Source organism: Pygoscelis adeliae, unplaced genomic scaffold (assembly GCF_000699105.1).
Source record: "Pygoscelis adeliae isolate BGI_AS28 unplaced genomic scaffold, ASM69910v1 Scaffold93, whole genome shotgun sequence".
Lineage (NCBI taxonomy): Eukaryota > Metazoa > Chordata > Aves > Sphenisciformes > Spheniscidae > Pygoscelis > Pygoscelis adeliae.
In genome coordinates, this window is record NW_008824469.1 from 945,771 (window position 1) to 973,589 (window position 27,819).

Genomic DNA, 27,819 nt, shown 5'->3' on the forward strand with positions numbered 1-27,819 from the left:
GCAAATAAATACTATGTAATGAGAACATAGTATGCAAAGTCTAAAGATATCCTTAAAACACAATTGCTGATGAACTCAGTTTTCTGTGTCCTCTGTCCTGTATCACCATAGTAATCTCCTTTTTTTCCCATGCAGGAGAACAGAATGTCTACCAATTCTAGGAAAACTACCGCCTTGTGAATCCCAGAGACCATGGGCAGCATCCTGCGCTCTCTCTGCTTGATGTCCTCCTCAACTAATAATCAACTGTTGCTTCTTAGCTTCTGAGACCCAGTAAGACCACTGTATCAGAAGGTATATAAGAAGAGAAAGCAGCACAACTCAAGGGTGAAAAATAGCAAGTTCTAGCACCCAAAAGGAGAGGTAGAAAGTAGACATTTAAAACAAATTATGTCAAGGAAATTATTTTAAAATAGGGGAAACATTAAGATTATTCAAGAGAAATTTCTGAAAATGAATACAAGGATGTGAAGATTTTTTTCTTAAACCAAGAAGGACAGAAGACAAATCTATTGAGGGGTCTGCAGAGAAGTTAAGTACTTTGTTTCATTACTCTTTAAGAAGAATAATGGGAAATACTTCGTCAAGGGATACTCTCTCATGGGAAATCAAGAAATTGCTTGCAGATAGAGAAGTCTCTAAGGAAGAGACAATTTAAGGACCTTAGCAGTTCTGAAGAAAAGCTTAAAAACAAAGCGGTGGGGTTTTTGACCCATTTAGATCTCCTATCCCACAGTAGGTGAAGGATATTAAGATATAGACACCGCAGAACAAACAAGTGTAATTCAAGGATTACAGTTTGTATTTGAGTCAAGAGGCTGGACACTGAGACCAGTTAAAAGAAAAGACAAGCAAGTATTTGAAACAGTATTACTCACACAGAACAAAGCAGCGAAGCTTTGTGAAGGTAAATAATGTACCTTTACTCCTTTGAATTTAACAAATGCCGAAGTGGAAGATCGAGTAGATATAGTAGATCTGGGCTTTTGAACCACAATCCCCAGTTAAATAATTATTTTAAGGTTAAGATTCTGCCAAGAAATAAAAAGCAAGTTTCTGACAAAAAAGTATACATCTGTCTCTCCTGGAGAGAAAGGCCCTGGATGTCAATGTCAGAGATTTCATCAGCACACTAATACTCTGGAGTCAAGAGACTGCAGGCAGGTGGATGAACTACATGCTGTCAGTAGATACCACTTCGGTAAGCTGAAAGTACCCATCCACTCAAGACAGTAACAACAGCTCAAGATCTGCCCAGCCAGACACTCCCAGCACCTACCTCAACTCAGCATCTGCAGCCACACAGTAGGGCTGCAAGTCAGATCAGCTCCTCAATCCTTCCAATAACAAATATATTTATTTTTCAGTAGGGTGAATTTTCAGCCAGATCACTGAATTGATTCAGCTCACAGGACAGCCTCACAATCTCTAGACTCCACGAAACAGAATAGCCTTGTGAGAGCAGCACGTTTCTCACAGTAGCTTGAAATGACCATAGGACTATGCCCAAACAACAGCAAAACAATTTAGTATTCACTTTCCAGTAGGCCAACAACTGAAGCTATCACAGGAGACAACAAGGTCCAGACAATGTTGCCACCAAACCATTTTCCAAATAGCCAGGCTCCTTTTCCTGATGCCTTTGCAGCTGGCACTCTTTGGTCACGCAAAACAATCCTTTTCCCTCTAGACACTGGACATCTATGGTTACCAGTGAGCTTTTATATGATTTGAATATCTCTCAGCTAGTAACTGGACAGAGGCACATTTCGTGGGATCACCAAACCATTACCAGTAATTACTGAGCTGGGCCGGAATTCACACTGGTGATTTAGCTGAAAAAGGTCCCATCTCAATATCCTGAACCATCCCCTCTCCACATATAATTTGTTCTGAAATTACATCTCAGCAATCTGGCACCCCCACCCTGCCTGCAGGATGAGCCTCTAAACCATGCTAGTGGTTTAGACAACCGGAGGTTGTTCCTTATTTTCACGGGAATGCAGTTGTCAGAGTTTTGTCACTGCTTTTTGAAGAGCTGATCCAAGGGGCTAATTCATCCTTTCCTCTAGGACGATCTTATATGAAGAGAAAAATTCCTCCACACAGTTCCTGCTTAACTAACCCTTCTAATCAGGGTCTCCCAGAGCAAAGAAGAGACACAAGATGTGAAGCACCCGAATTCCTAGGTATTCCAAGACAATTCCCTTGTCTATCTACACAGACTATTAGCTCCCTCAAATTATTCTTGAGTCAGTAAAACTCACTGGAGAGTGGTGTCTGCCCATAACTTCTTAAACCCTTTCTACTAAGAATTATGCTAGTAGGCGATCATTTCCCTCCTCTGTCCAGAACCTAGGGCAGTTCCAGCCATGCCAGGTTCACTCCAAGTGGCATCTCAGGGAGCAGAAGGCACAGAAATACTTTACTACTTCTCCACACTTCACACGTATCAGTTAAGATTTTGCTGGTGCTTGTGCTACTTTCAGCCATTCTGTGCTGAAAAGCGGGAGGCAACGCGGCTCTCCATCTTGTCCCATTAAAGGGAGAAAAAGAGGGCAGTTCAGCAAGGCAACAACTGGAATTGTCACACATTGTTGTAAAGCTCACAGTGCCAAGGTAATGCCTTCCTGCTTCAGGCACATCTATTCGTCTCTGCTATGGTCCATTTTCAGCTATTGTTGTAAAGGTTTCTTTCACCTCCCTGCACTTAGGTTATAGATCATGTAGATTTGTGTAGGTGTTTTCTTGGTTTTGTTATTCTGCAGAACTAGAAGTCAGTCACCAACTAGAGAGAACTAAAGTAGAGATTAAAGAGAAGAGAAAGAAGCCAGGTTTAGTGACCATAACACATTCTGTAGAGGAGACGCTCTATAAAAGGACTAAATATCCATCCTACCAGAGCACACTTGCAATGCACACATTTCTGGCTACTAAGGTACTGTGCCAAACAGGGCAGTAAATCCTCAACTGTTTGGCAGGTCATCTCAACACAAACGTTACTGAAACCAAGGAAGAAACGCATCCAAAAATTATTTTTCTGGGATCCACTTGCTAAGGGAATGCTCAATACATATAATTTGAAGTAGGTTGGTACTTCATGGAAATGCTTAAGAGTCAAAACCTACCCCACCCCAAAATAAAGAAATAGTTCATTAGAATTTCTACAGTTCTCCAATTCAATTTATAATCTGCTTTGCAGAAACCAAAGCAGTAACTAGCCTAAGGTGGTAGCATCAGTTCTGAATATGCACTCAAAGGATTCACTCACCAATTAACATTGATTCTTTCTGGTACTCTTTGCTGAGGTGGCAGCGCTGGGTCACACAGGACACGTATCTCTCCAGAACATACCAGCACATTTCATAGTAGAAAGGATAACGGAATTTGGCATGCACCTGAAAGCAAGATCGAGACTGTCAGTCCATGGGGAAGAGAGAGAAGTTTGCAGCACAAGGGCCAGTCATCATTCTCATCGTGTTATCAAGAGCACAAACAGTATGCAGGAGGGGGAGGGGAGAGAGGGTGGGAGCCAAGTGAGATGTATGCCTTCAGCATACTAAATGAGGAGACTGCCTGCCTGCCTGCCATGATAGCATCATTTCTTGGTTCACTAATTTGTATCCTCTTGGGGTGGTGGGAGAGGAAGGGGTTTGTGTTCTTGTGAAATCATGAAACTGATGGATGGCCCCTACGGTATTATTTACCTACTGTATAAACATAGGGTGGTCACATACAGATGTTAGTCAGTAAAATTCAAGTTAAAATAAAGGTGGTTTTTTTTATTTCCTAAACACTATCACATGTTTTTCATCAAAATGGCAGCATTACCCAAAATGAGTCAAGCACGAAATACATCTTTTTCAATTACGGTCTTCACAACAATTTGATTAAACAAATGATCACACAAATTCTTGATTATTGATAACTACACATTAAAAGTAAAAATCCTTTATGTGGTTTACACTTAACATTTTGGTAGCAAGTTAGCTTTTGCTACAAACAGAATAGAAAAGCAGGATTTTGACAAAAGATCCTGTCAAGCTGTGCACTTTTTCTTACACCTCAGACCTGTTGTTCTCACACAAAAAGCTTATTCTCCAACACCATGTATTTGTGAGATTATTTCAGATTCAAAAGAAAACAAAGTGGGTTTCCTTCCTTTCCAACATAGTTTTCTATCTATGGGAGGTCATTGTACCAAAGAATAACCTGGGAAGCTCCTAAAATGCAAGAAAATATGTATGTTTATTGTGATTTGTTAAAAATGGATGCCATGTATCTTGCATGCACTTGTACTTACACTGTACACTTCTTTCTCCTGGTGGCACAGAAATTTGCATTTTGCAGGCTTGCATGCATGCATTGCACTGGGATTATAGGAACTGCTTTAACGTATTCTATGCGTATTAACTGCTCACCTAGCCAAGAGGTGTCCACCCACCTTTAATGAAAAGCTGAACTGCACTGGAAAGGAGCATTATCTTAGAAAGCCCTTTTCAAAAAACAAAACCAAAACACCACCCCACCCCAGATCCCCCCCAGTGAAGCCTAAAACAGAACCACTAATCCAGCACCTGGAAACTCAGATTCAGCTCTGCAAAGCAGGCACTGTCGAAACATCTGCGTGTTGATACAAGTACTGAGCACAACAATGACTTACTAGAATGACCGTATTTGAAAACTGTCCCCAAAGTTGGACAGTCAAAGAACTTGCCTCTGTTCCCAGGGCACAGGAAATGCTACACTTTTAGCAGTAAAACAAAATGTAACGAAGGGAAAATATACTGTATTGTCCCACTAAATGTATCGCAGCGTAGGATTTAAATACTCCATGGCAATTCTCAAAAGTTAAGATCTCTTAAATTCAACACAAATGTAGCTGGCAAATCTGAACTGTATGTTGCCATGGGTCTTGCATACAGTGATGCTGCACCTTTTCAAATGTTTCTGTGTTGTTTGTTACAAAGCACATATACCAAAAAAAGAAGAAAAAAAAAGGGGGGGGGAAGGGGAGGGGGGGCAAAAACCAACCAACCAACATCCCCCTAAATGTGAGAACATTTAACCCCAGGGCCTTTTTGCATTGGAGAATATTTTTCCTTTGGTTTAGTTATTTGCCATAAAGAAGAGATCGAGTCACTTATCACTATTACGGAACACAGGGGAAATTAGCCATGCTAAAATATATGCTAATAAAGGAACTCAAATTTTTCCAAGAGAGCACTGCAGGAAACAAAATTTGCAAAGAATTGACTTACAAACAGGAAGCCGCCTTCCACCCCTCAGCCTTCAAAAGGTTTTCAGCCACATGCCTGGGAATATTAAAGACATCATTGCTCAACATTTGTTGACAGATTCTGAGCTTCACCAAATTTAGTTGTTACCAATATTAATTCAATGTGAAAGACAAGGCAGTAGTGCATGCAGTGCTCCCATTATGTATATCAATCTTTAATATTCAATTTGAGTTCCTAATTGCCTCACTATCGATGTTCCAACCCACAGCAAATCCCTCCATGCCTCTGTAATTCACTATTTGCCCGAGAAGGCTCTCCTTTTACAAACCTTCAGAAGTAAGAGCTACCATATGTAGCAAGAGATACTGTGCTAAGATCTACAGTGTCTTTTGCCAGTAAAGCAAGTCTAACAGTGCTTTAAAAATCTTTTAAAGTTTGCCTTATGGAGAAATACAGAGAGGTACGTTCTTTACGATATCCTTGGACATTTATTAATTATAATGGATGTGAACTGCATTATGTACATGTCCATACTTCTTCCATTGTATGCTTAGGTCAAATGAACTCTTATTGGGGGGGGGGCAGATAAAAGAAAGGAAGAAAGAAATTAAAAATGTCCTGTGATCAATTTAAAGTGTAGTACCCAATACAGACACTGGCAGAGGACTAAATCCCCCCACCAGCAGGGAAATACACTGGATCATCTAACAGGCATTTCCAGCTCTAACTTAATTTACAATCCACTGAATAGATTTTTTAATTATTCCTGTACAGCAAGAAAAATCCTCTCTGGAACATGATCCATTTCTTCAGTTCAAAGTTAAATTATTTTAGAGACTCATATCCCCCTCCAAAAACAAAACAAAAAACCCTAAGCGAGGCACACATTTTCCTTAAGAAAGTATTAGTCTCTTCTACAATGTCCATTAAAATCATTACAAACTCCACTTGTATTTAATCACTCTACTCACAATATTGAAAAACAATTTATGATTATTTACAAAATAATTAATCTATCCACTTAAAACGTTATCTTACGTTCCAGAAAACAAATCAGTAGCAAACACCATCATCTGTGAGTGACCACCTTACGTACATATTTTGAGTGCTTTGTCCCTATCCATGTTCAAATATTTTAACACAGTTAAATTTAGATGAGTTGGGAGTAAGTTTGACACATTCTTCCTCTTCAGTAATACAGAGCTGTAACACCCCTATGCCAAGATGATGAATCTCTGCATGGCAGCCTGCTTTGCAGTTATTCAAGCTGGTCTAGCAGAGAGCTAAACAGCTTGGCCTATTTGACTAGCTGTTAATTGGCCTCTAGGAAAGCCAGACTGCAAAATGAGTGTCTACAAACTGTAAGGCTGGAGAATATTTGTTTACCTCAATTGCACATTAGGAGCTGTTTCCAACAATAGACATGTTTTTTATTACTCCTTAAAACTATTTTTAAATGGCTATAACCCTCTTAAAAAGTCTCCCAGGGATATGACAAATTAAGGTAGAATAAGCATGACAAGTATATAAACTAGGCAATTTTATCAGGCTGTAAATCAGCATTACCTTTTCAACCATGTATTTATTCTTGTCTTAGCTGCTAAGACAATAACAACTACACCTAGCATAAAAATTACTTTGAATATCAGCAATCAAAGATGATTAAGCATTATATAGCAGGTTTAAACACAGTGAAACCTCCATAAAATTGCTCTGTGCAAAATGAAGAGGGGAACACACCTGTATTACACTTTGAGTGTGGCAAATTACTTCGTCAATCACATCATGTAATTTACTTCGGTGCTACACACAATGGAAAGATCAATACTGATGAGAAACTCATTTGCAGCATGTTCACACTGGCAAATTTGTGTGAACTACATACTGTACTGAGTCTGCTATACTAGCAAGTGTATGAATAGAATTATTTGAACAAAGAAATTACAAAATTTGATTGGCAAAGCAAATAAAGTAGTACACACTAGAATCCTATTTTGAAAACGTTTACCCCTTCAAGATTCCTGCGTGATATTTTTAGGTTTGGGAGGGTGTGGGGTGTTATTATTTCTAAATAACAGTATTGATTTTTCTGCCTTTTATCAAACTTCCGTATGCTTTAGTTGCACGGCTTACATTTTACTTCTGTCAAGAAATTCTTGCTATTCTTCGACTGTTCACACAGCTTTGTTATTTACAGCTGCCTACAAGCACAAGTTTGTGAACACAGGTACAGGTTGTGCATAACACATTGCTAGCACACAGCAACATACAAGCACTGAAATTGTTTCTATGAAGTCGTGGAAATTCTGGGCTGTTGGTTTTCATTAGTCTTTTTTAAAGCACTTAAGTATTTTTGGAGGGAAAATGATAAAGAACTACACAGACTTTTAAGAAAATCTAAACCAAAACTGACAAGAATAAAGGTCTGATTTGGGACTTCCAAACATTGCAGTATCCCTTTCCAAAAAACTGACAGGACATTTTCAAAGAGGCAGATAGCCCGCTCGCGGAATCTTCCCATAGGATCAAGGTGCTAGTGGCTTTTCAAAGGCATTTCAGTGTAACTGGATGGTAAGTTCCTAAAAGTTACCAAAATACTTGACTGTTATGGGGAAATCTGCCTCCTGGTAGAAAAGCTTAGGAGATCAAAGCTGCACCCAGCTTCCCAAGGAGAAGGACCTGACATGAAGCACTACTGAGCAGTTACAACCCAAGGTGTGTGATCTTGGTTTGCTCAAGTCCTGTGGGAACAAAATGTCAGCTCTTCTACTACTCCATGAAAGAGAGTGGTTCCTTCCCATCTTCCCCATAGACATCAATGGAAATAACTTGTTTCTGGCATCGATCCTGCCCCCCGGTCCTCACTTCTCCGTTCTCCATGGAAATTGCCTGTGCCAGCATCCTTCCTAGCAACAACACACCCTCCCCTTGAGCACCTGCAGCACATATATCCAGCATACATTGTTAGTTCTTATTTACAGTCACTCTGAAAACCTTCCTGTGCCTAGCACCTCTGTCTAGCCACAGTGAGCCCCTTCCTGCTTCTGCCAGCATAACTTTTTCCTGTCCAAATCCCTTTACTCTTTTTCTTAAGACACTTGACATTCTTGCCTTGGGACACCTATTCAAAGCCAGGCTGAACTCCACTCTGGTTCTCTACCTCCACTTCTGCTCTCTGCTACATTCCCTCTGTTCTAATTCCTCTGAATTTCAGCTTTTGTCTTCATCCCTCTTCCACTAAGAATTCATTTTTCTGCCTAATATTCCTTCTCTTCATTAAAATCACTCCAGGAAAGCCACTGCTCCCACCACTGTTTTGCAATGTGAAGACTACCAGGCCCTGGACCTCCTGCAAAGTAACAGAGCAGTCCCTTCCTAACACAGCACTGGCAGAGAGGCGCTGGGGGGAGGACACCCTTCCTCTCGCTGAGTCAAAGATACATTTCAAAACAATACGTTTTTGCTTCAGGCCTATGTACTTTCACTGCAAAGAGTGATTTGGGGTAAAAGCCCACTTGGAGCCAGAATTGTGCCCTCTTGCAGAGGTGAACAACAGTGAACTGTGCTGATGTCCAAGACATACCATTTTAAGACTTTTTAATAATTAAGAAGAATTGCAATTTCCTGCCATTTTGCCAGCCCAAGTCTCCATTAATACCACAGCTGGCACTTGTGCCAGTGGTTTACCAGCACTGCCTCAGTGCAATGCCTCCAAAAGTCAGCCACAAAAAGTCCCCATCTGAATTTGCACATACCACTGGTCCATTTTTGCATCAGAATGCTACGGTTGCCTTGCGTAGCTTATTTAATAGCCTACTAAAACAGCGGCACTTCCTTCAGATTCTGCTACTTTATGAAACTGCAAAGCATATGACAAGTAGGTGTTCCATTTATTAATTTAGGATAAAATTTTCACTCCCAACAAAGAGGCCGCACAGTAACCTCCTCCAAGATGTAATACTCTTTCCATCAGGTAGATGCTACAGGCAGATGAACATCACAATGTTCAGATTCATGTCCCACCCCAGACTCTCTGTGTTCTAAGACATTCTTGCATAGTATCAAGTCATTGTAGAAGAAAATACTGCAAAGTATAGAAGACTTCATTTCATACGCAACTTCTGTGCAGCTTTGTCAATTCAGCTGTGGACAGTAGAACCATCCTAGTCCCATTAGTTCTCCAGGCTCGGGTATCCATTCCAGGTGTGCACAGAGAGATGATAAGCAGGGGGTTACCAGAAGTACTGGTACAAAGGTCTGAAAAGCGCAATATGTTTTTGTGCAAAAGGGAAGGTGTTTATGAAAGTTTAACAGGCAGACAAAAGACACAGAAGGGACACGTCTGTGGGAAGTAGGGAAAAAACAGATGAGTAAATCCCACTAAAAATAGCCAACATTTGAAAGTCTCGTTACTTCACATTTACCTCTTGTTTCAACGACTCTTGACACGGAGATCCCGTCAGTTCTTGTTTGTCAGAAGGAAATATGAGAGAGAGACTATGACAGATCATAGTCACAAAGAACTGTTCAGTTAAAAAAGAATCAAGTATCCTTACCCTTGTTCTGTCCTCAATTTCATAGATGCGAAGCTGCATGGGAACATTAAAGCTATGCAGGATATTTCCACCGAACACCAGAGAATCTACTGGAGTATAAACTGCGTGTATCCACCCTAGAGGGGAAAAGCAAAGAACTGAGAATGCCTCATGCTATGTAGTATTACAGAGCAATTTGCAATCAAATTTTAACAACCCCCATGAACCCCATTCTGCAGGGGCTGAGAGGTTAAAGCAGCGAAAAGTTAAATGGTATGCTTGTAGCCACACTTTAAGATTAGTCATAACAGAAGAACGGCATCTTATGATGTACAGTCTTACAACCCTCTGTAAATTGGGTTCTTCTATTTATTCACAGAACAGTTACAGTGTTTAGTGAGAACACGCAAGCTTGTGACTCAACCACACCCATGACTAAGAAGTAAATTCAGTCTGTTCAATACACTTGGCTCTGAGACGTATCTACTGGCACCTCCAGTAGGGTTGCGAATCATGTTAGCAGTGGTGGTGGGCTAGGGCTGTGGAACTGGACTGAGTCACATCAAACTTCTTCCACACCAGCACCAAAGCATACATCTTCAGATGTCAACAATTTCAAATTATTACCAGCCCTCCTTCAGAAGCGAAAGTTTCATATCCTATTATCAACTTCCTGAAGCAAACGAAAAATCTTTTTCACTGCAAGCCCCAAGTTAAGGGATTTAACATTTCTAGTACTGGAGCTGATGAGACTTTTCTGACCCAATCCTGCAAGGGACTGAATTCATTTCACAGGCTCCAAAGAGGGGGAAGAATTTTCTATCACAACAAAAATCCAGGTATAGCAATTCAGGCAGCCACATACCAGCTCTTCTCCTTCTGCATTGTTTGCTTGGTACGTCAGCAGCTGAAGGACTGGCTATGCAAGACTGTAGCCTCTGATCTCTTCAGTGAAAAAGGAATTGATCCTGCTAATGATCTGGGACCCACAGAGACCTGACACTTTTTTTTCTTTTTTTTAATGAAAAGCATTACAATTTATAAACCAGCAGACAGCAAAGCAACAGAAGGGGCAGTCAATTTTTTCCTAACTACGCAGTACTTTCCATTAAAGCTGTGGCAGCTTTCCTTCACTTCAAGATCAGTGAGGGAACAGGAAAATGCTATTCAGCCTAACACATTCTCCAGCTAGTAGCCACAAAAGCTCTCCTCCACAACAATCTTTAGACCATAAAGGCCTGCAAAGCTTTATCTGAGAAGTCCTTGAGCCACAGCAGATGGCAGAAGTGGGGCTTTCATTTAAGGGCATGTTGGTAGAAGAGAGGAAGGAGAAGAAATGAGCACTAGAATTTTCTCCCTGGAAACACAAGCCCATCACTCGGATACATTTTTCTGAATTTCAGAAACACTGAATGGTTGAGGTTGGAAGGTACCTCTGGAGGTCCAACTCCCTGCTCAAACAGGGCCGCCTAGAGCCAGCTGCCCAGAACTATGTGCAGATGGCTTTTCAGTATCTCCTAGGATGGAGACTCCACAACCCCTCTGGGCAACCTGTTTCAGTGCTCAGTCAATTTACAGGTCTGATTCCACATGATAGATGTGACGCATATAAAAAAGCAGGTGGCGCATAGCTCTGGCAGCTCTCTGTATTACTGCATCTTTCCTGCTCCAGTTAGTATAATTTCAGTTACAGAGTTGCTCACAAGGATCCAGTCTGTTTATTACTTCCAAATCAAGAACAACCAACTAGAGAGGAATTTTTTTTCCATGGAAGGGTAGTGTGGCAACTACATACATCAACACTATGAAAACTCTTCACCGTTGAAGTAGTTTACCACCTCACATGAAATACATCGGTCTGTACTAAGAGCAAACTACTGGAAAAATAAATGATCTTCCTGATCCTAGTCTTTGGGAAGGAAAAAAGACCCAGGGTCAAGGAAGTTGGGCTACTGCTTCCATTAGGTAATCAAAGATTTATGCGGTTGGGGGAAAGAATGGAAACCATGTGCTGAAGCAAATCTGTTGCTGGGTCCCCAAAGCCAGCTTATTGGATAGGTGCTGAAACACAGAGTCAATTTGCGTGACAATTCAGCTTAATTGTCAGTTTTAGAGACGAACAATCTGAAGCTCAGAAAAGTTAAATGACTTGTCCATGGCCACACAACTGAGTGGTAGCAGGAGACAGGTCAGAAACAGCCAATTATCAGCAGAACACTGAAGAGTCCTCACCACTACTTCCCACTGCAGTTCTCTCAGCACAGATCAGTCAATGTATAAACATACTGGAACTGGCAGATGCAACAGATTATTTTAATGGAATGATCAACATAATTCTAAATACAATTTGTTATCAAATATTTAAGTAAAAGGAATAACTGAGCTAAAACCTGTCTTTCTAGTCCTATAGGAAAAGTAGAAAGGAGATGATATCCTTCATTTTATAGAGAATAAAATGAAATCCCATCAATGCAGTTGTTCAAGTGTATGCTTTTACTACAACTGCACAGTAGCCTCCTCCTACAAATTATATTTCCTCAGTGAAAATTTCACACTGGAGTGCAGTTGGTTTCATCGTTTCTTGCTCTTTGGGTTTCAGTCTCATCACACATTCCCTGACCTCTCGACTCTGCCCCCACTAGATGCCAAAGGTCTTTGTGTTAATAACTGCTAGACTTCCTCAGGAGCAGTCCCAATATTTTTGGGAGAAATGTGAAAGGATCTATCACCGGCTTGAGCCAATGCTCCAACAAATGGTGTCCCAGACATGACAAACCCTCAACAGAAAGATTAACAAACATGAATATAGTTTCAATCCTGTATTGTTGAAGAGCTGGTGGAGGTGCAAATTGAAAGTCTTCCATAAAGTATCTGAGACAACCTCTGGTTCTGCGGATAATGTATTTAATTCCCTACTTACATTTATAAGCCAGGTCTAAACTCATCTTACAATCAGTACCTTCAACTCCTAACTTCTGAGCAAACTAAACACTAGGTCCTTCAAGTGTGCATATTTCTAATAACAAGATGCACATATTTCTAATAACAAGACTGAAAATACTGCTTTTTATGACACAGTTCTCAACAACAAAATCCTGTAATAATGAAGCGCTAAAGTCCATCAGGATTGGGAAAATAAAAATAAACCAGAGACCAAGCAACAAACAGAAAGTCATTACCTGTAAAGTCCTTGGAAGTAAAGTTCCCACCCCTAGCCAAAGCAGGATGCAGGATGATTTCCAGGCATAGCTCAGAGATGGATAAGCATGATGCCCGTGGGTACCATCCCTTCACTGTTGAACGGTGTTGAGCTAGCCACACAGCTAAGTCCCAGGGAATCCCCAGATCTCCAGCAGTTCATGTGCTCCCACATGCAGGATCCAGCCCACAGCCCCTCTGCCAGCTACAGGGTGCAGCCCTGTCAGAGGAGTCACCTGCTCGTAAGATAGATTTTGGCCACTCAGCTGTAGAGCTTTTTTCAGTCACACTGCATCCCAAAATAGTTTTAACTTGCCTGAGGAATGTACGTGCAATATTAAAACTGCAGAGACACAAGCACCAAGAGGTGTATTCCAGGGACGTAGGACACTATGGGCAAGATTAGACAAAAAAGATGGAGAATTGACAAGGTAGAAAACCACAGGAAGACTGGCATGGATGTTACAAAGGAAAAAAAAAAATCTCCTGTTCTAATATGGACAAGGCTGTGCACGGAGAAAAACTGAAGAGGCCAGCACCAGAAAAGTAGAAGTAGGAGGAAACAGAGATGAGCAGAAAACAGGAAACAGTTTCCATGAGGGTAATATATTGTGGAAATGAGCTCTGAGAACAGATAAGCATGGATGGCACATTCAATTCATTCCCACAGCTTAGATACAAGCACGACTCAGAAATAAACTGAGGATGAATGTTCATTGTGACCATTTGCAGACAAGAACACCCATCTTCTAAGCTTCCCAATTACAAAGGTTTTTAAAGAGGAAGACAGACCTCCAGAATAGGCACAAGCTGCATGTATGAGTAAGACAAAAAGGACGGCCAAGGGGATTGCTTTAATATCACCCACACCAATACATCCCGCCTGTCTCACCTTCAGCTATGCCATTACTTTTCACCAGATGAATTGACAGGTCTGTTGACATGTATGATCACGTCACTCTATGCTGGACAGCCCGTCATGTCTGCACCTTTAAGCTCTCACAGAAAAAACTTGCCACACAGCCTCAATACAGACACCTCTGAAGTGCATGTCATCAATTCTCTCCTCAGTGACTGCTCTCTACCGTTTACATAAACCCTGGTACTACTGCACAACCCTATATGTTTCATGGGTTAGTGCAAGACAAGAAGTAACATCTCTCCCCTTGGTAATACTCTCAAAAACTGTAATATTCTCAAAAAAAAAAAAAAAGGAAAGCAACACAGAAAAAAATGCCACAAATTTAATTTTATCCTTAATGCTAAAAAAAGCACTGGAGTAATATCAGAACAAATGGATTAAGGACTGAGAAAGTCAAAAGTCAGTGGAATAAGATATTGTTCATTTTTGGCTGAAAGACACAAACAAAAGCACCTGCTAAACATTATCTAAGGCTACAATTAAATCCAACAGATGAGAGAAAGACATATACTGTGTGGCTTCAAGGATTAGTCGTGAATTAGAAAACTCTTCCTCGTGGGTGACCAGTTTCAAACCAGCCTGTGCTGACAGTGGTAATGACTGAGCGAACATGGAACCAGCCTGTCCTTCCTTTGCAGGCTGGTCCGACAGCTTGTGGCCGGAGCACGCTCTCAGTGCGGCAGAGCAGCTCCTGCACGGCCACTGCACGGTCCTGCCCTGTGAGCAGAGTACTTCAGACCACACGCCAGCGACGAGCTCAGCTAAACGGGGATAGACAGCTTTGGGAGTACAGACACTGCATAGGCACCGTTCACAACTCTCATTTCAGGCCTCAACAAGAAGACTGTCCACTTATGGTTTTTCTGAAGTTGATCTTTTTTATTGCAGTTCTTTGTGATTAATGAGGATTTCTTCCTTCCCAAAACAATCCTAGTTTATGAAGCCAAGCCAGCATTGAGCAGGAATTCTAATCAGGAGGCTCAGAAATACTCATCTGATTTACAGTTACGAATTATTCCACCACTCCTAAGATACACTTGAATATTTCGATGTTATCATCTCTAGTAAGTCAAGAAGGTAAAATTAACAGTAACAAAAGCTTTTCTGAACAGTTAAAAGGAAGATACAATCTCATTTTATAAAATTCAAAAGATAATAAGTGTTATTAAACATTGCAAACTTGTTAGAAGATTTCAGGGGCCTGCAAATTCCTACTGTACCTTCAAGGATGCAATCATTCATCTGAGAACAATAAAAAAGAATATTAACTTATAAAGCTACGGGGCAAACAGACTACAAGCTCCAAGCCAAAACCATGGTGCATCTGTTTCCATTAGTAACTGAACAGATATTTTGCTTTGTGATATAGATGGCACACATTTTCCTGCAATTCTACAGCAACTTGGGTGGAAAAGATGAAATAATCTATGTCTCAAAAATAAAAAGTGACTAAAGAGATATCTTAGAGTAGACACTGCCAGCAAATGAAACATTATTTCTCTCAACTTAAAAGAAGAATAATTGCATCATAATAGTGCCCACAACCAAATATATCAAGGAAAGATCATCTTTACATTTTAAAAGTAAAAAAATTACTAATTTTGCCCCGGTAGTACAAGTAATACAGCAACTCTCAATTTTACATCATTTGATAAGAATTAGAGCGCTGCAGAGGAATAGAACTATCCCACTGATAGAACAGTTCCACTGACTGGAAAACGGGAAACATAACCCCCAAAAGGGAAAAAAGGAAGACCCGGGGAACTACAGGCCAGTCAGTCTCACCTCTGTGCCCGCAAGACCATGGAGCAGATCCTCCTGGAAACTATGCTAAGACACATGGAAAATAAGGAGGTGATTGGTGACAGCCATTATGGCTTCACTGAGGGCAAATCGTGGCTGACAAATTTGGTGGCCTTCTACGACGGGATTACAGCATTGCTGGATAAGGGAAGAGCAACTGATGTCATCCACCTGGACTTATGCAAAGCATTTGACACTGTCCCGCATGACATCCTTGTCTCTAAATTGGAGAGACATGGATTTGAGGGATGGACCACCTGGTGGATAAGGAATTGGCTGGATGGTGACACTCAAACAGTTGCAGTCAACGGCTCAATGTCCAAGTGGAGACCAGTGACGAGTGGCGTTCCTCAGGGGTCGGTATTGAGACCGGCACTGTTTAACATCTTAATCCCACTGTCCCTGTCGCTGATAAAGTGCACTCTCAGCAAGTTTCCCGACGACACCAAGCTGTGTGATGTGGTCGACACGCTGGAGGGAAGGGATGCCATCCAGAGGGACCTTGACAGACTTGAGAGGTGGGCCCATGCAAACCTCACGAAGTTCAACAAAGTCAAGTGCAATGTCCTGCACATGGGTTGGGGCAATCCCAAGCACAAGTACAGGCTGCGCAGAGAATGGATTGAGAGCAGCCCTGAGGAGAAGGACTTGGGGGTGTTGGTTGATGAGAAGCTCAACATGACCCGGCAATGTGAGCTTGCAGCCCAGAAAGCCAACTGTATCCTGGGCTGCATCAAAAGAAGTGTGACCAGCAGGTCGAGGGAGGTGATTCTGCCCCTCTACTCCACTCTCCTGAGATCCCACCTGGAGTACTGCGTCCAGCTCTGGGGCCCCCAACATAAGAAGGACATGGACCTGTTGGAGCGAGTCCAGAGGAGGGCCACGAAGACAATTAGAGGGCTGGAGCACCTCTCCTATGAAGACAGGCTGAGAGAGTTGGGGTTGTTCAGCCTGGAGAAGAGAAGGCTCTGGGGAGACCTTACAGCAGCTTTGCAGTACCTGAAGGGGGCCTACAAGAAGGCTGGAGAGGGACTTTTTACAAGGGCATGTAGTGATAGGACAAGGGGTAATGGCTTTAAACTGAAAGAGGGTAGATTGAGATTAGGTATAAGGAGGAAATTCTTCACTATGAGGGTGGTGAGGCACTGGAACAGGTTGCCCGGAGAAGTTGCGGATGCCCCATCCCTGGAAGTATTCGAGGCCAGGTTGGATGGGGCTCTGAGCAACCTGGTCTAGTGGAAGGTGTCCCTGCCCATGGCAGGGGGGTTGGAACTAGATGATCTTTAAGGTCCCTTCCAACCCAAACCATTCTATGATAAAAATCCAACATTATGCTGTCACCTTCTATCTGAAAGCACACTCAAGGCAAAACACCTCTCCTCTCTGATCCTCTCCACTGATCTTCATTGCTTGGTCCCTAAAGGTTCCAGGCACGGAGCTTCCATTAATGTCAGTGGAAGCTCCCAAAAATGGGAAAAGCTAACAGCAACCAAAAATAGCCAGGCAGCTATGCAGCCCTAGCACAACTCCCTGCAAAAAATTTACCAGTCAGATTTTAATAGCCTGTCATTCTCCTTGATATAAAGACTATATGCTACTTTCTAGCCCCATTACATAATAATTCATCAAATACTGACTGGCATAGCAGAGGTGACCTAAGACTGCACACCCGTAATAGGCAGAATCCTACTGATAACCACTGATACAGTATTTGAAGCACTTTGAATCCTTGCAAATAGCTGCCTAGAGTCTAGCACAGAACATTCCTTTCCGTCCACTTTCCTTCCCAAAAACATTCATCTGAGAAAAGTCATTATTTCTGCATTTGACTGGAAACAAGAACTTTGGAGCACTCTCATGTTACTGTAATCATCACCACAGACCAACAAGAATATTTTGTTAGATTGTGGCTCATTCTTCAGCTCTCAAGAAATTAAGAGAGATTATAATAGCACGTTTCCATGTCAAAGGCCCCAAAGTGTGTTATAAAGAACATCAGAAAAATAAAGTAAAACAAACAGCTTACTCCTCAGTGGAACACTGCCAACTCCGAGGTGAAACACAACTGTTATAAAATAGCATGCAGCAACACTAGTGAGAAGTCTGAAGAAGAACCAGAAAGGAACACCACGTCCAGCTGACGGTAAGTTACCCTGTCTGGATTTTGATCATAGGAATGTCTAATAAATCAGCACTGCAAAAGTCTTCTACAGTATCTAATAGCAGTCCATTACTCAGTTTTCAGAAATAAAAAATGCACAGTGACTTCTTGGACCATTATTTTATGGACTATGTAGTGGTCTATTACTGGGACCATTACTGTCAGATTTAAAGAATAGACAAAAGTCACCCAAAATGGTCCAGCTACTTGAGGATTTGTGCTCCCCCTCAAACATAGATCTCTAAACTACCAGTTCACACACATCACAACATGCCATCTCTTCAATGTACTCACTTTAAAGCTACATAATTGGAAAGCCTACAGTAAGAACACCCGTGCAGAGTCAACCCCAAAAGCATACCTGCTCATGTGTCTACTGCCTCTGACCACCAGCAGAGGCTCAGAAAAAGACTGTAAGAAACAGAGGATGATTAGAGTAACCCTTGGTAATATTAGCCATCTCCTCCCAAAGGAACCCAAACCAGTATGTTTGCAAACTTTCTCAGACCAATCACACTGCAAACCCCAGAATCAAGTTGTATCCACAGTATGGGTGGCAACTTCCTTGGAGGTCAGTGAAACTGGTCTTCACAAAAAGAGAAGAAAATCCAAGTTTATGCATGTTCTGGCAGACTACATTGTCAGTAACAATCCAGAACTGGCTCGAGTTCACCTTTTCAAGACACATAATGATTATACTCTTACTTCACAATATTAACAACAGAGACAAATACTGCAAGACAAATTTTCCACAAGAGACTACTAGTTGGCCTACTTCTGTATGTCCCAATTTTGCATGTGTAAACTCTCTTGAATTTCAAGTGCAGGTGTCTACACCAAGCATATATACACACGCACAAAAGAAAAAGGTCCTTTTTTTGAAAGAGAGGTCTGTCAGGAAATTGAGGAAAAAAGCAAACAAGCTTAACATATTTCAAACTACTGCAATATCTTGTTTGCAGAGGACAACAGGGAAGGAGGAGAAGGACAATATCCATGTCGGAGCTCCATCACTCACAATCAAAATGACATATCAGCAAGACTAAAAGACTCAAAGGAGCAAGTGTATTGAAAAAGGATGAATTTTTCATTTTGTGTATGCTTAGTTTTGAGCTTGGGTTTTGGTAACAACGGTGACATTTAGGAGTACACAAGAGAAACTAACATGGTGTTCAGAGAATCGAGACAGAAGGGAATTCAATGCATAATGCGCCACTTGAAAAAACAAGTGCAAGGATAGAAGTAAAAGATGGTTTACAGAGCATAAACACTGGAGTGGCAGGCGAAGGGCAAGAGAAGGAGAGATGAAAGGTTCCAGTGAAGTTATGCAGTGATGTAAAAGGAGAAAAATACTTAAAGTAAAAGGAGAAGCACTAAAGATACTAAAAAACTGGGTAAGACATTGGCATTAACTTAGTGAGCAGTATTTCAAACAGACTGTAGGGGAGCAATCAGGACGTAATAGAAGAACAAGCGGCTGCATACAAGCCAGAAACATGTGCCTACAGTAATCCTGAGCTGTAGAAATCTGAGGGATGCTGCCCAAACACTGGTTCTGCGTGTCCCTAGCACAGTGATGAGAGATATCTGAACTATTTCTCCATAACACCACTGCAATGGACTCCAAACACTTCACACATCCTCCCTGCAAGCCATCACTGGACATATATATGGTACAGAAGAAAGCTACAGCACAAATAATACTGGACAAGCTCTAGATTTGATTGTGACTGATAGAATTTTGTTGTTCCCCTACTGAGACAATAACTGAGCACTGAGATTATGCTTTTCCTCTTCCAGATCATCACAGTTTATACCTGAAAAGAGAAGCACGCTCTATAAAGAATTTCCCTTCTATTTGGCAGGTGGGTCAGATATGCAGCATCCACTGTCCACTATACCAGAGTATGATGTGTTACCTTGACCAAATTTCATCTGTGTTGAACACTTAACCATATGAAAGATTAAACATTGAAAGACTGTAACATACACAGTGCAAACACCCTAGGGCCATAGCATTCTTTACTAATGTCTTCCTGCGTAAGGACAAGTTCTCTCCCACCCTGGGAAAACAACAGTCAGATTTCTACAGAAAAAAAATAATCATTTGCTGACACTGATAGTGACTATAGCTTCCTCCCCTCTTGAACCTTCAGCTGTTTTAACATCTTGAATCTACATCTGGCCATAAACCTGAGCATGGCACAACGTGGTATATTTCTCAACAATTATGCTGACATCAGTTTAGACAATTATATTAAAGGAAAAGGCCAGGTTCCTAGTTGATTTTATCACTTCACCACAGACTTTACCAAAGTTGATCATCCTTGACTCATCAGTGGGAACTGGTAAAGTAGGAGGTGAGAACTTGTAACGGTGCATCGCTTGTTTGGAGAAGTCCTATGGGGCCATCAGGAGTACAGCTTGCTTGCTATGCAAGGCCCCAGACACAGTATCCCTCAGAATCCCAGCTTACTTCTCCCCACCCCATACCTAGGAGGGACTCCTAAAATGCTGCAAGATGCACCTTGGCCCATAATGACTCACTATGCTGACGATACTTTGCTCAATTTCTCCTTGATACCACAGCTGCGATTGCACCTCTCAGTGCTTTGCAGGGTTAGAAGCACAGGTAGAAATTAACTGGTTTAAACTTAATCCTGAAAGGATGATGGCAGTGATGGAGACGAAAATATCCTGAGGCCCTGGGGAGCACTATAATTATGCCTTCTGTAAGAATAATTCCCATTCTTGTCCAAGTGGTTTGTAGTTTCAGGGATTTACTGGCTCTACTGCTGATCCTAGATTCTCAGAGAAAACTTCCATCTCCCACAAGCCTATGATTTCACTTCCTCGTATGCCTTTTTTACAGTCTTCTCTACCTACTTCATCCTTACACTGCTATGGTATAATAGCATTCCTAGGACCACCCCCAAAAATGACTTGAGAACAGGAGCAGAACAGGATATTTTATGGAAAAGGTCCTTTGCTGAAGTGTTCTCCGTTCACAGTCCAACGGAGCACTAGCTATATCACTCTATGCCTTCTGTGATCAGGCCTGTAATTAGAAGGTATTTGCCTCGTGGATGAGTTGAGGCTGGTCAAGAGTTTATCAGGCTCAACTGAAAGTATGGGACACGCTGGTTTTACAGGCACCCGTTATCAGAACTTGAACACTATGAACACTTATAAAGTACATACAAAACACATTCAAACATTAACCAATGTGATACTCACACAAACCAGAGCAAAGAGGTCATAGGAATTGACCTGTTTTACACAGCTATGCTCAATTCGCTGACCTGGAACAGCCTTTAATTAGGCATTTCCGTACTCTTAAAACAAACATAGAAATAACACCCTTTCACATAAATAAGAGATTTGCAAATAAGTTTTCCAAACAAAATACAGCAGAGCAAAACCCCCTGAATCCATGAGGTGCTTACGGAGAAATTAGTCATACATGCCTTTCAAGTATGGCATGGAGCCTAAAATCTCTGAGGTATTGGTATTTCTGTACTTTGGGCTTTCCTAAGAAAACAGAAACCTCAGTCAAAAAACACATTTGAAATCACTTCACTTCAGCCACCATGTTACAGTTGTGTCCTGTACAAGCTCCCACAACTTGCTGTATTCCAACCGCTGAGCATGACTAAACTAACATACAGAAAAAGTCTTATTCGTAGGAGGCTGTTCACAGGGGAATGAAGATAAATACGAAGATGCAGTAACAGGATCTAAGCAAACAGCACAAGCACACTCAAACACCCAGTTCAAACAGTAACAGCACATTCTGACCTGTTTCAAGGGAAGACCTAATTTCTTTAATGGATTAACTCCTCCACCCTCAAAGTCATTTTGCCTGTCACCTCCCAGGCTGATTCTTACCAAATACTTACAAATGTACAAATTTGTAGCCTTCAACCAATACTGACAACGCTCCCTAGCTGGCAAGAACATTCTTGCTGTCTTAGCATGACCTGCATTCTCTCTATCTCCAGGATTAAAAAAATAATAATCCTACCTCCACAGAGTAATTCTAGAGCTGAAGAACTACCAACCTGTCTTTCTGTCATGTAGAAAGGCTACCTATATTTATTTCCCTGCTCAGATCCCCACTAGACAGAGGCGATGTGTTACATCATTATAAACAAACTTACGATCCCATAATAGTCAAAGAGAGCAAAGCCTGATAACATCTTAAATGAGAAGTGTTACAGATTGCATGATCCTTAATCCAATTTAGGCAGGAGCAGAAAGGGCTGAAGGCACCAGCCTTCAAAGCAGCAACTATTTGGTTGCTTTGCAAGAAGAGCCTGAATCATGCAACGCAGCTACTGAGGTGGGCAGTAGCGTAAAAATTAAGTACGGCTGAGCTACTGGAAGATGTCCAGATTGAGCACAATCTCCATCAGCAGAAGTTCTGAAGAGTTATGACAATAAAATAAAGTTGTTTCCCCAAGAAGCAGCCCTGAGGGAGCACAGCGCCTGCTCTTCCATAAACTGGAATCTCCACTGAGCTCCATCAGGGAATCGACTACAGACAAAGGCAAAGAAGTAGGTTACTGAACTGCAGGTGAAACCTGCCAGAAAAGATCACAAAAACAGGAAAGTATTTTTCCAAGAAAGCTAACAATAGCAAAAGTCAGTATGACTCTGACGAGAAGTGGTGGACTAACAGCCCCAGAGACTTAAGTCCTCCCTCCTTTTCCCCAGTACAGCACAAGTGATCACTGCACACACTTCCTCACAGCACGTTTTTCATCAGTCTGGATGGGACAACTTCTGGAAAATTAAGTGCATTCAGTCCCTAGCCTTTATTTTGCCACAGCAAATAAGAGTTATCTATACTGGGTTTAGATGTGAAGGAGCATTTTACAGAGAACTGTTCGTCAAAAACAATTCCAGTGATTCCAAAAACAGTTAGTTAACAACTGATACCTGAAGGAATGAAGAACGTATAGCCTTGTTTCAGCTCAATTCTTTGGCATCGTTCCACCCTGTCTCCCAGAAAGATATCACTTTGCTTTCCTGAAAGAACCCATTCTTCATAAAGTTCTAGGTTCTGCAGAGTAGGTGGAATCAGCCAGAAGATCTAAAAATAAAACAAAGATTTAACTATTACCAACAGTCAACAAAAATAAATAGCTGAGAAATTCCAACAAGGTTATCATGTGTTAAACAAATGAACACGTAACACCAAGCCTGCGTTCTGCATAAAACACATGTTTTCTAGGTGCTGTACACAGAGGCACACAGCAGACAGCAGCAGCAATTAGTCCATGTGCTGGAAGTGGCAAGATAACTGTCAGTTGTCACCTCTCTTCCATGAAACATCTTACTCAGAAGATGCCTGCACAGTTTACTTTCAGTTCAAAACAATGCGTTGGTATAGTACAACTTCATTGGACTATATAGATGAACAGTATCTGTACCACAGAGATGTTCAATCTGCTGTGTTTATTTCAGTTCCCACCATATGCTGTCTATACTAGAATTGGGAAAAGCAACCTAAAACAGTAACGATGTGAATGTAGCCATACATGCTGTATATTTTAACGCTTCTGTATCCTGTAATATTTCAGTTGAGGCATAGTGTGCATGTGCATACTAAAGGAACATGGAATCTCTAAAAGGAAACAGAAGCTCTAGCTACAGAAGGAGACCTGTGAGGGCACTCTGACCCAACAAGGGTACACACAGCCACGTACTCACTGCACGACACTTCTAAACCGTGCAGCAATAACAAGCCTAAAAGCACTACCACCAACAAACAAAACATTTGGTATTTCAAATAAATCACTCAATTGTTTCATAAAGGTGAATGGTGTCCTTCTAGTTCAGCAAACTCCGTGTACATCAACAAAGCTAGCTGAAATAGACTGATCACTGACTAGCTCCCCCCCCCCCCCAAAAAAAAGAGGAAAAAGAAGAAAAATAAAGGAAAGCAACCCCTCCCCTCCATAAGAGGCACAGAGAAGTAAAAACAAGCAGCAAACAACAAGGTTCACCTACCTTCCCCCCACGGAAAACGTGATACCACACTGAAGTGCCACCAAAATCGATATGAAAATCAGTGAAGCATCCTTTCACACTCATCAAACAGTACCTGTAAGCAGAGTGAAGGACAAAAATGAATCAGTGTGAAACAGTATTTTTCACGTCTTAATTTGCAGAGGTTAACTGCATGTACGATACTGTTTCCACCAATTAAGTTTCTGCATTTATAGTACTGGGGGTTGTCTCACGAAGTAACTATAACTAGGTTTCTGCTGAAAAACGTGTATCTCCAAGGTTGAGTTTGCTATTCGTTCAACTGGAATGAAAGCTTTCAGAGTTAAGGAATGGAAAAGCATTAAAAGTTATGCTGTTCAGAAATATTTCTTATGCCATTGCCAATCCCCGGGGTGATCTGTTTAATGCTTTCCCTTCACTGCTTGAGAGACATAACCTTCTCCAAAAGTTGTACACAAATTGCTTCAAAGAGTAAAGTTTTTAAAAATCTAATTTGCTTATAAATCCTCCTGAATGTTCTTTACCTACTTGCCACTAATGCCATTTTTGCAAGGCTTGGGGGACAGAAACCTCATTTGGCAAATTAACTCCTTTTTGTTCACATTTCTAGGCATTTCTGCATCACAATACATAAAGGAACCAGCTGGCAGCATCGCTAAGTATCAAATCCACTATTTTTTACTGCCGTCTTGATTCAGGTTTTCAAAGCAGTTTAAAGTCAGCATCACTGGAAAGAGATACAAGAGCTCTCATCTCGCTGCATGAATCTCAAGCCTCCAGCCACCATCTGTAACTAATGGCCGAATTACAGCCGCCCTTCTCACTATAGGCACCTTTGCAAACGCAGGAAACACACACCACTTAACCCACTAACCTCTTTTCCTTGTTCCGGTCTCCGTTTCATGGCTTTTTTTTTTTTTTTTTTTTTTTTGGAGGGGGGTTATGGAAACAGTACCAGTACGGGATTTGTAAAAAAAAAGAAAAAAGGTTTCATTTAACTGTGTCTTTTTCTCATCACATTCAGGTAGAGAGAATCTCAGCAGTATGCAGACGGCGTGCAAAAGTCCCTCTAGATGATAGGCTGGAAAGGACCTTACCATGTGTCTGCAGAAGGCTGGCAAATCAGAGAGACTATAGGTACATAAGAGCCCGCTGCCTAGCAACCACATCCCGAGCTGGAGTTGACAGAATGATACGCAATGCTGTCATGAAGACAGTCAATTTGTGGGCTTCAAAAAAGGTCCTGCGCCTTCATCTCACAATTAAAACCTCTCCTTGTGCAATTACACGTATCTACTCTTGCCCACTCTGGAATTATTTTTATTTTATCCTTCAGAAGCAGGAAGAGAGCTTTTTCTGCCCCTGGGGTATTTCAGATGCTTCAAAAATCACAGCTAGCCAAGAAGCTGTCTAGACTCTCAATATGCTCCATTTCAAAATATGAGTCCTTCTCTCCCAAATAATTTTTTTTAAATTTCTCCTTTTATGTTTTCTCTGCCAAGATGTTGTTGATTACAAGTCAGATAGAATTTAAAAACAATAAAAGAAGCCCAGAAAGGAAGTTGCCTTTCTTCCAACCAAACTGCAAAAAGTCACAGATTGAATAATTGCTCATAAAACAAAAAAACGACATGGAAATTCTCAGTTTCTGGGCAGTGTTGAGTATTAGAGGTTCATGTTGTTTTAAAGTAAAAAATTCAAATCCTTATGGAATCAATTATTTTCAGTTTCCAAAAGGTCAGATGTAAAACACATCACACTAACAAAAATCTTCTAAGACAGTGCTACCTACCAACAATTACCCGTTCATACTAAGATATTCTGAAAGAGCATAAATGGCCTAAGCATTAGCCAGTTTTATTTGTTCCTCAGTAGTCAATAATCTAAACTTGAAGCTGTTGATCTGTTTGTATTCAGAGGGGAAATAACAGGATTGAATTCTGTGTCAAATCAAAGTGCTTAAAATTTAGTTTTGTGAGGAAACACCAAGGCAGATATAACTGTGAACATACAACTCTTCTTTTTTTTTTGTTTTTCCCCATTTTCTTGAAACTCCTCTAAACACAACAATTTCCATTCCAATAAAGGTGGTTTTAGTGAAAGAGCCACATATGGTGACTAAAAAAAACCTACAAAGCATTTGGAAAAAAAAACCTAGTTTTTCTTTCCATCCACAAATGAACCATTCCATATTTAATTTCTGCTGTTAATCTTACAGGGCTGCTTTTGTCCAGCCCGAAGAGCTACCGAAAGGCTCAGGAGCCTGAAAAAGCAATCTTCTGCCATATAGCAATCTCCCTTGTTGCCAGTCTGGCACAACGCCTTTGCATTGACCTCTACAGCTTCCTCTTCCAATGTACACCGCAGTCACATGGTCCCAGCACAGCTCCATGCCACAGCTAATCTTATACACGGCTCGGCTCCAACCTCAGCAAGCGGCTTCTCATCACTAACAGCTGCTAATCTAGGGGACAATTCAACTTTTCAGGTTTTTCCGTAACAAAAAAAAAAAAAAAAAAAAAGGAGGGAAAAAAGCGCCATAGCACAGCATCCATGTTGAAAGAAATCTAGAAACTACATCCCACTGCGTGCTCTGGTCACAGCTCTCTGCCTTCAGCGCTCTGGGCCAGAGCAGGTAACGTGGGTTACAGGAACACAACCCCAAGTAGGGCATGGGGAGACAATCTGACCAGTTACACCCTGAAAAAACAGGCGATGCAGAAGATGCCCCAACTTTAATTTTTTTCACAACTGCTACCACATCCAATCCCTGCATACTCCACTTTATCTCCCTGCACAGCCTCAGTTAGGGTTTTAAAACATGCAGCTGCTTGTAATCTGTTGTGGGGGAGCTTCCCTTCCCCACAAGGAAGGGAAGTTCAAGTTAATGTATTGTTATTTTGGAGGAAGGATTTGTGGTGTGGGGGAAAGGGAAAATTTCCCCCCAAAAATCTGGGGAAATTTGTTAAGAGAAATGATGCGAAGAAATATGGAGTAACCTGCAAACTCACAGGGAAGAACAAACACAGAGATCCCAAAAAAAAAGAGAGGGAGATGATACAAATGAAGCTGAACCACTAAGCAAACACAGAGCACTGGGAACACAGAAACAACACAGAGACGCCGCTCCATAAGCCAGTGCAGATACCACACTCCCAGGCAAACCCACAATGCACTCGCCACGCATAGCTACAAACCCGCAAGCAAACAGAGAAACAAAGACAGCGACAGACACGCCGGGATGCGAATGCACACACGCGCAGGCACACACACACAGGCAGGGGAACGCAGAGGCGCAACGTACATGCACATGAACTCGGGGGAGACGCGCGAGCACACGCAGAGGCAGCATTACCCTGAGCTTAGCTCCTTTTCTCTCGCAACAGATACAGCGCACCATTCAGCTCTATTCCCTCTGGCATTGCAAGGGCTCCCCTGCCACTGAGCTCAGCCCATAAACCACTCCCAAACCCCAGCAGAGGCTTCTGTTTTTTGTTCGGGCCAATGAGAAAAGTATAGCTCACTCTTCCTTCCTCCCAGGAGCAGCGCCGGCTGGTTGAAATCCCTAAGCCTGAAACCGAATACCACAAACCCATGAGCCAACTGCAAGTGCCAAACCAGGGAAAAGGAGCAGGCCCTGCTCTGTGCGTTCGCTCGCTCGCTCTCCCCTCTCCCCCAGGCCGGAGAGGTGCTCCCAGGCGTCGGACGAGGGAGGCTGCGGCGGGCCCCCCCGGCACCCCGGGGTCCCCTTCTCCCAGGCCTCGCCTCACAGCATCTGGAAGAGGGAGCTGGAGGGGAGAGAGCAGGAAACAATAGCTACCTTTGGGCGACTCCTCACGCTAACGGCCTGACCCGCACTGAGCAACACTCCCACACTGTGGCCCTGTAACCGAAAGCCACAAATTACGCCGCAAGACAAAAGAAACCATTGTCACCCGGGAGACA

The 27,819-nt window shown here is 41.8% G+C and overlaps 1 protein-coding gene across 1 annotated transcript in view; it reads right to left on the reverse strand.

Moving 5' to 3' along the window:
• The window catches only part of KDM2B (lysine (K)-specific demethylase 2B), a 119,338-nt gene that overhangs the window by 54,279 nt on the left and 37,240 nt on the right, over positions 1-27,819 (reverse strand). Inside the window, exons 5-8 of the mRNA XM_009321187.1 lie at positions 23,875-23,968; positions 22,801-22,954; positions 9,797-9,912; positions 3,272-3,398 (exon numbers count right to left, since the gene is read on the reverse strand). Coding sequence (XP_009319462.1) covers positions 3,272-3,398; positions 9,797-9,912; positions 22,801-22,954; positions 23,875-23,968 — 491 coding nt within the window. The remainder of the gene's footprint in view (positions 1-3,271; positions 3,399-9,796; positions 9,913-22,800; positions 22,955-23,874; positions 23,969-27,819) is intronic.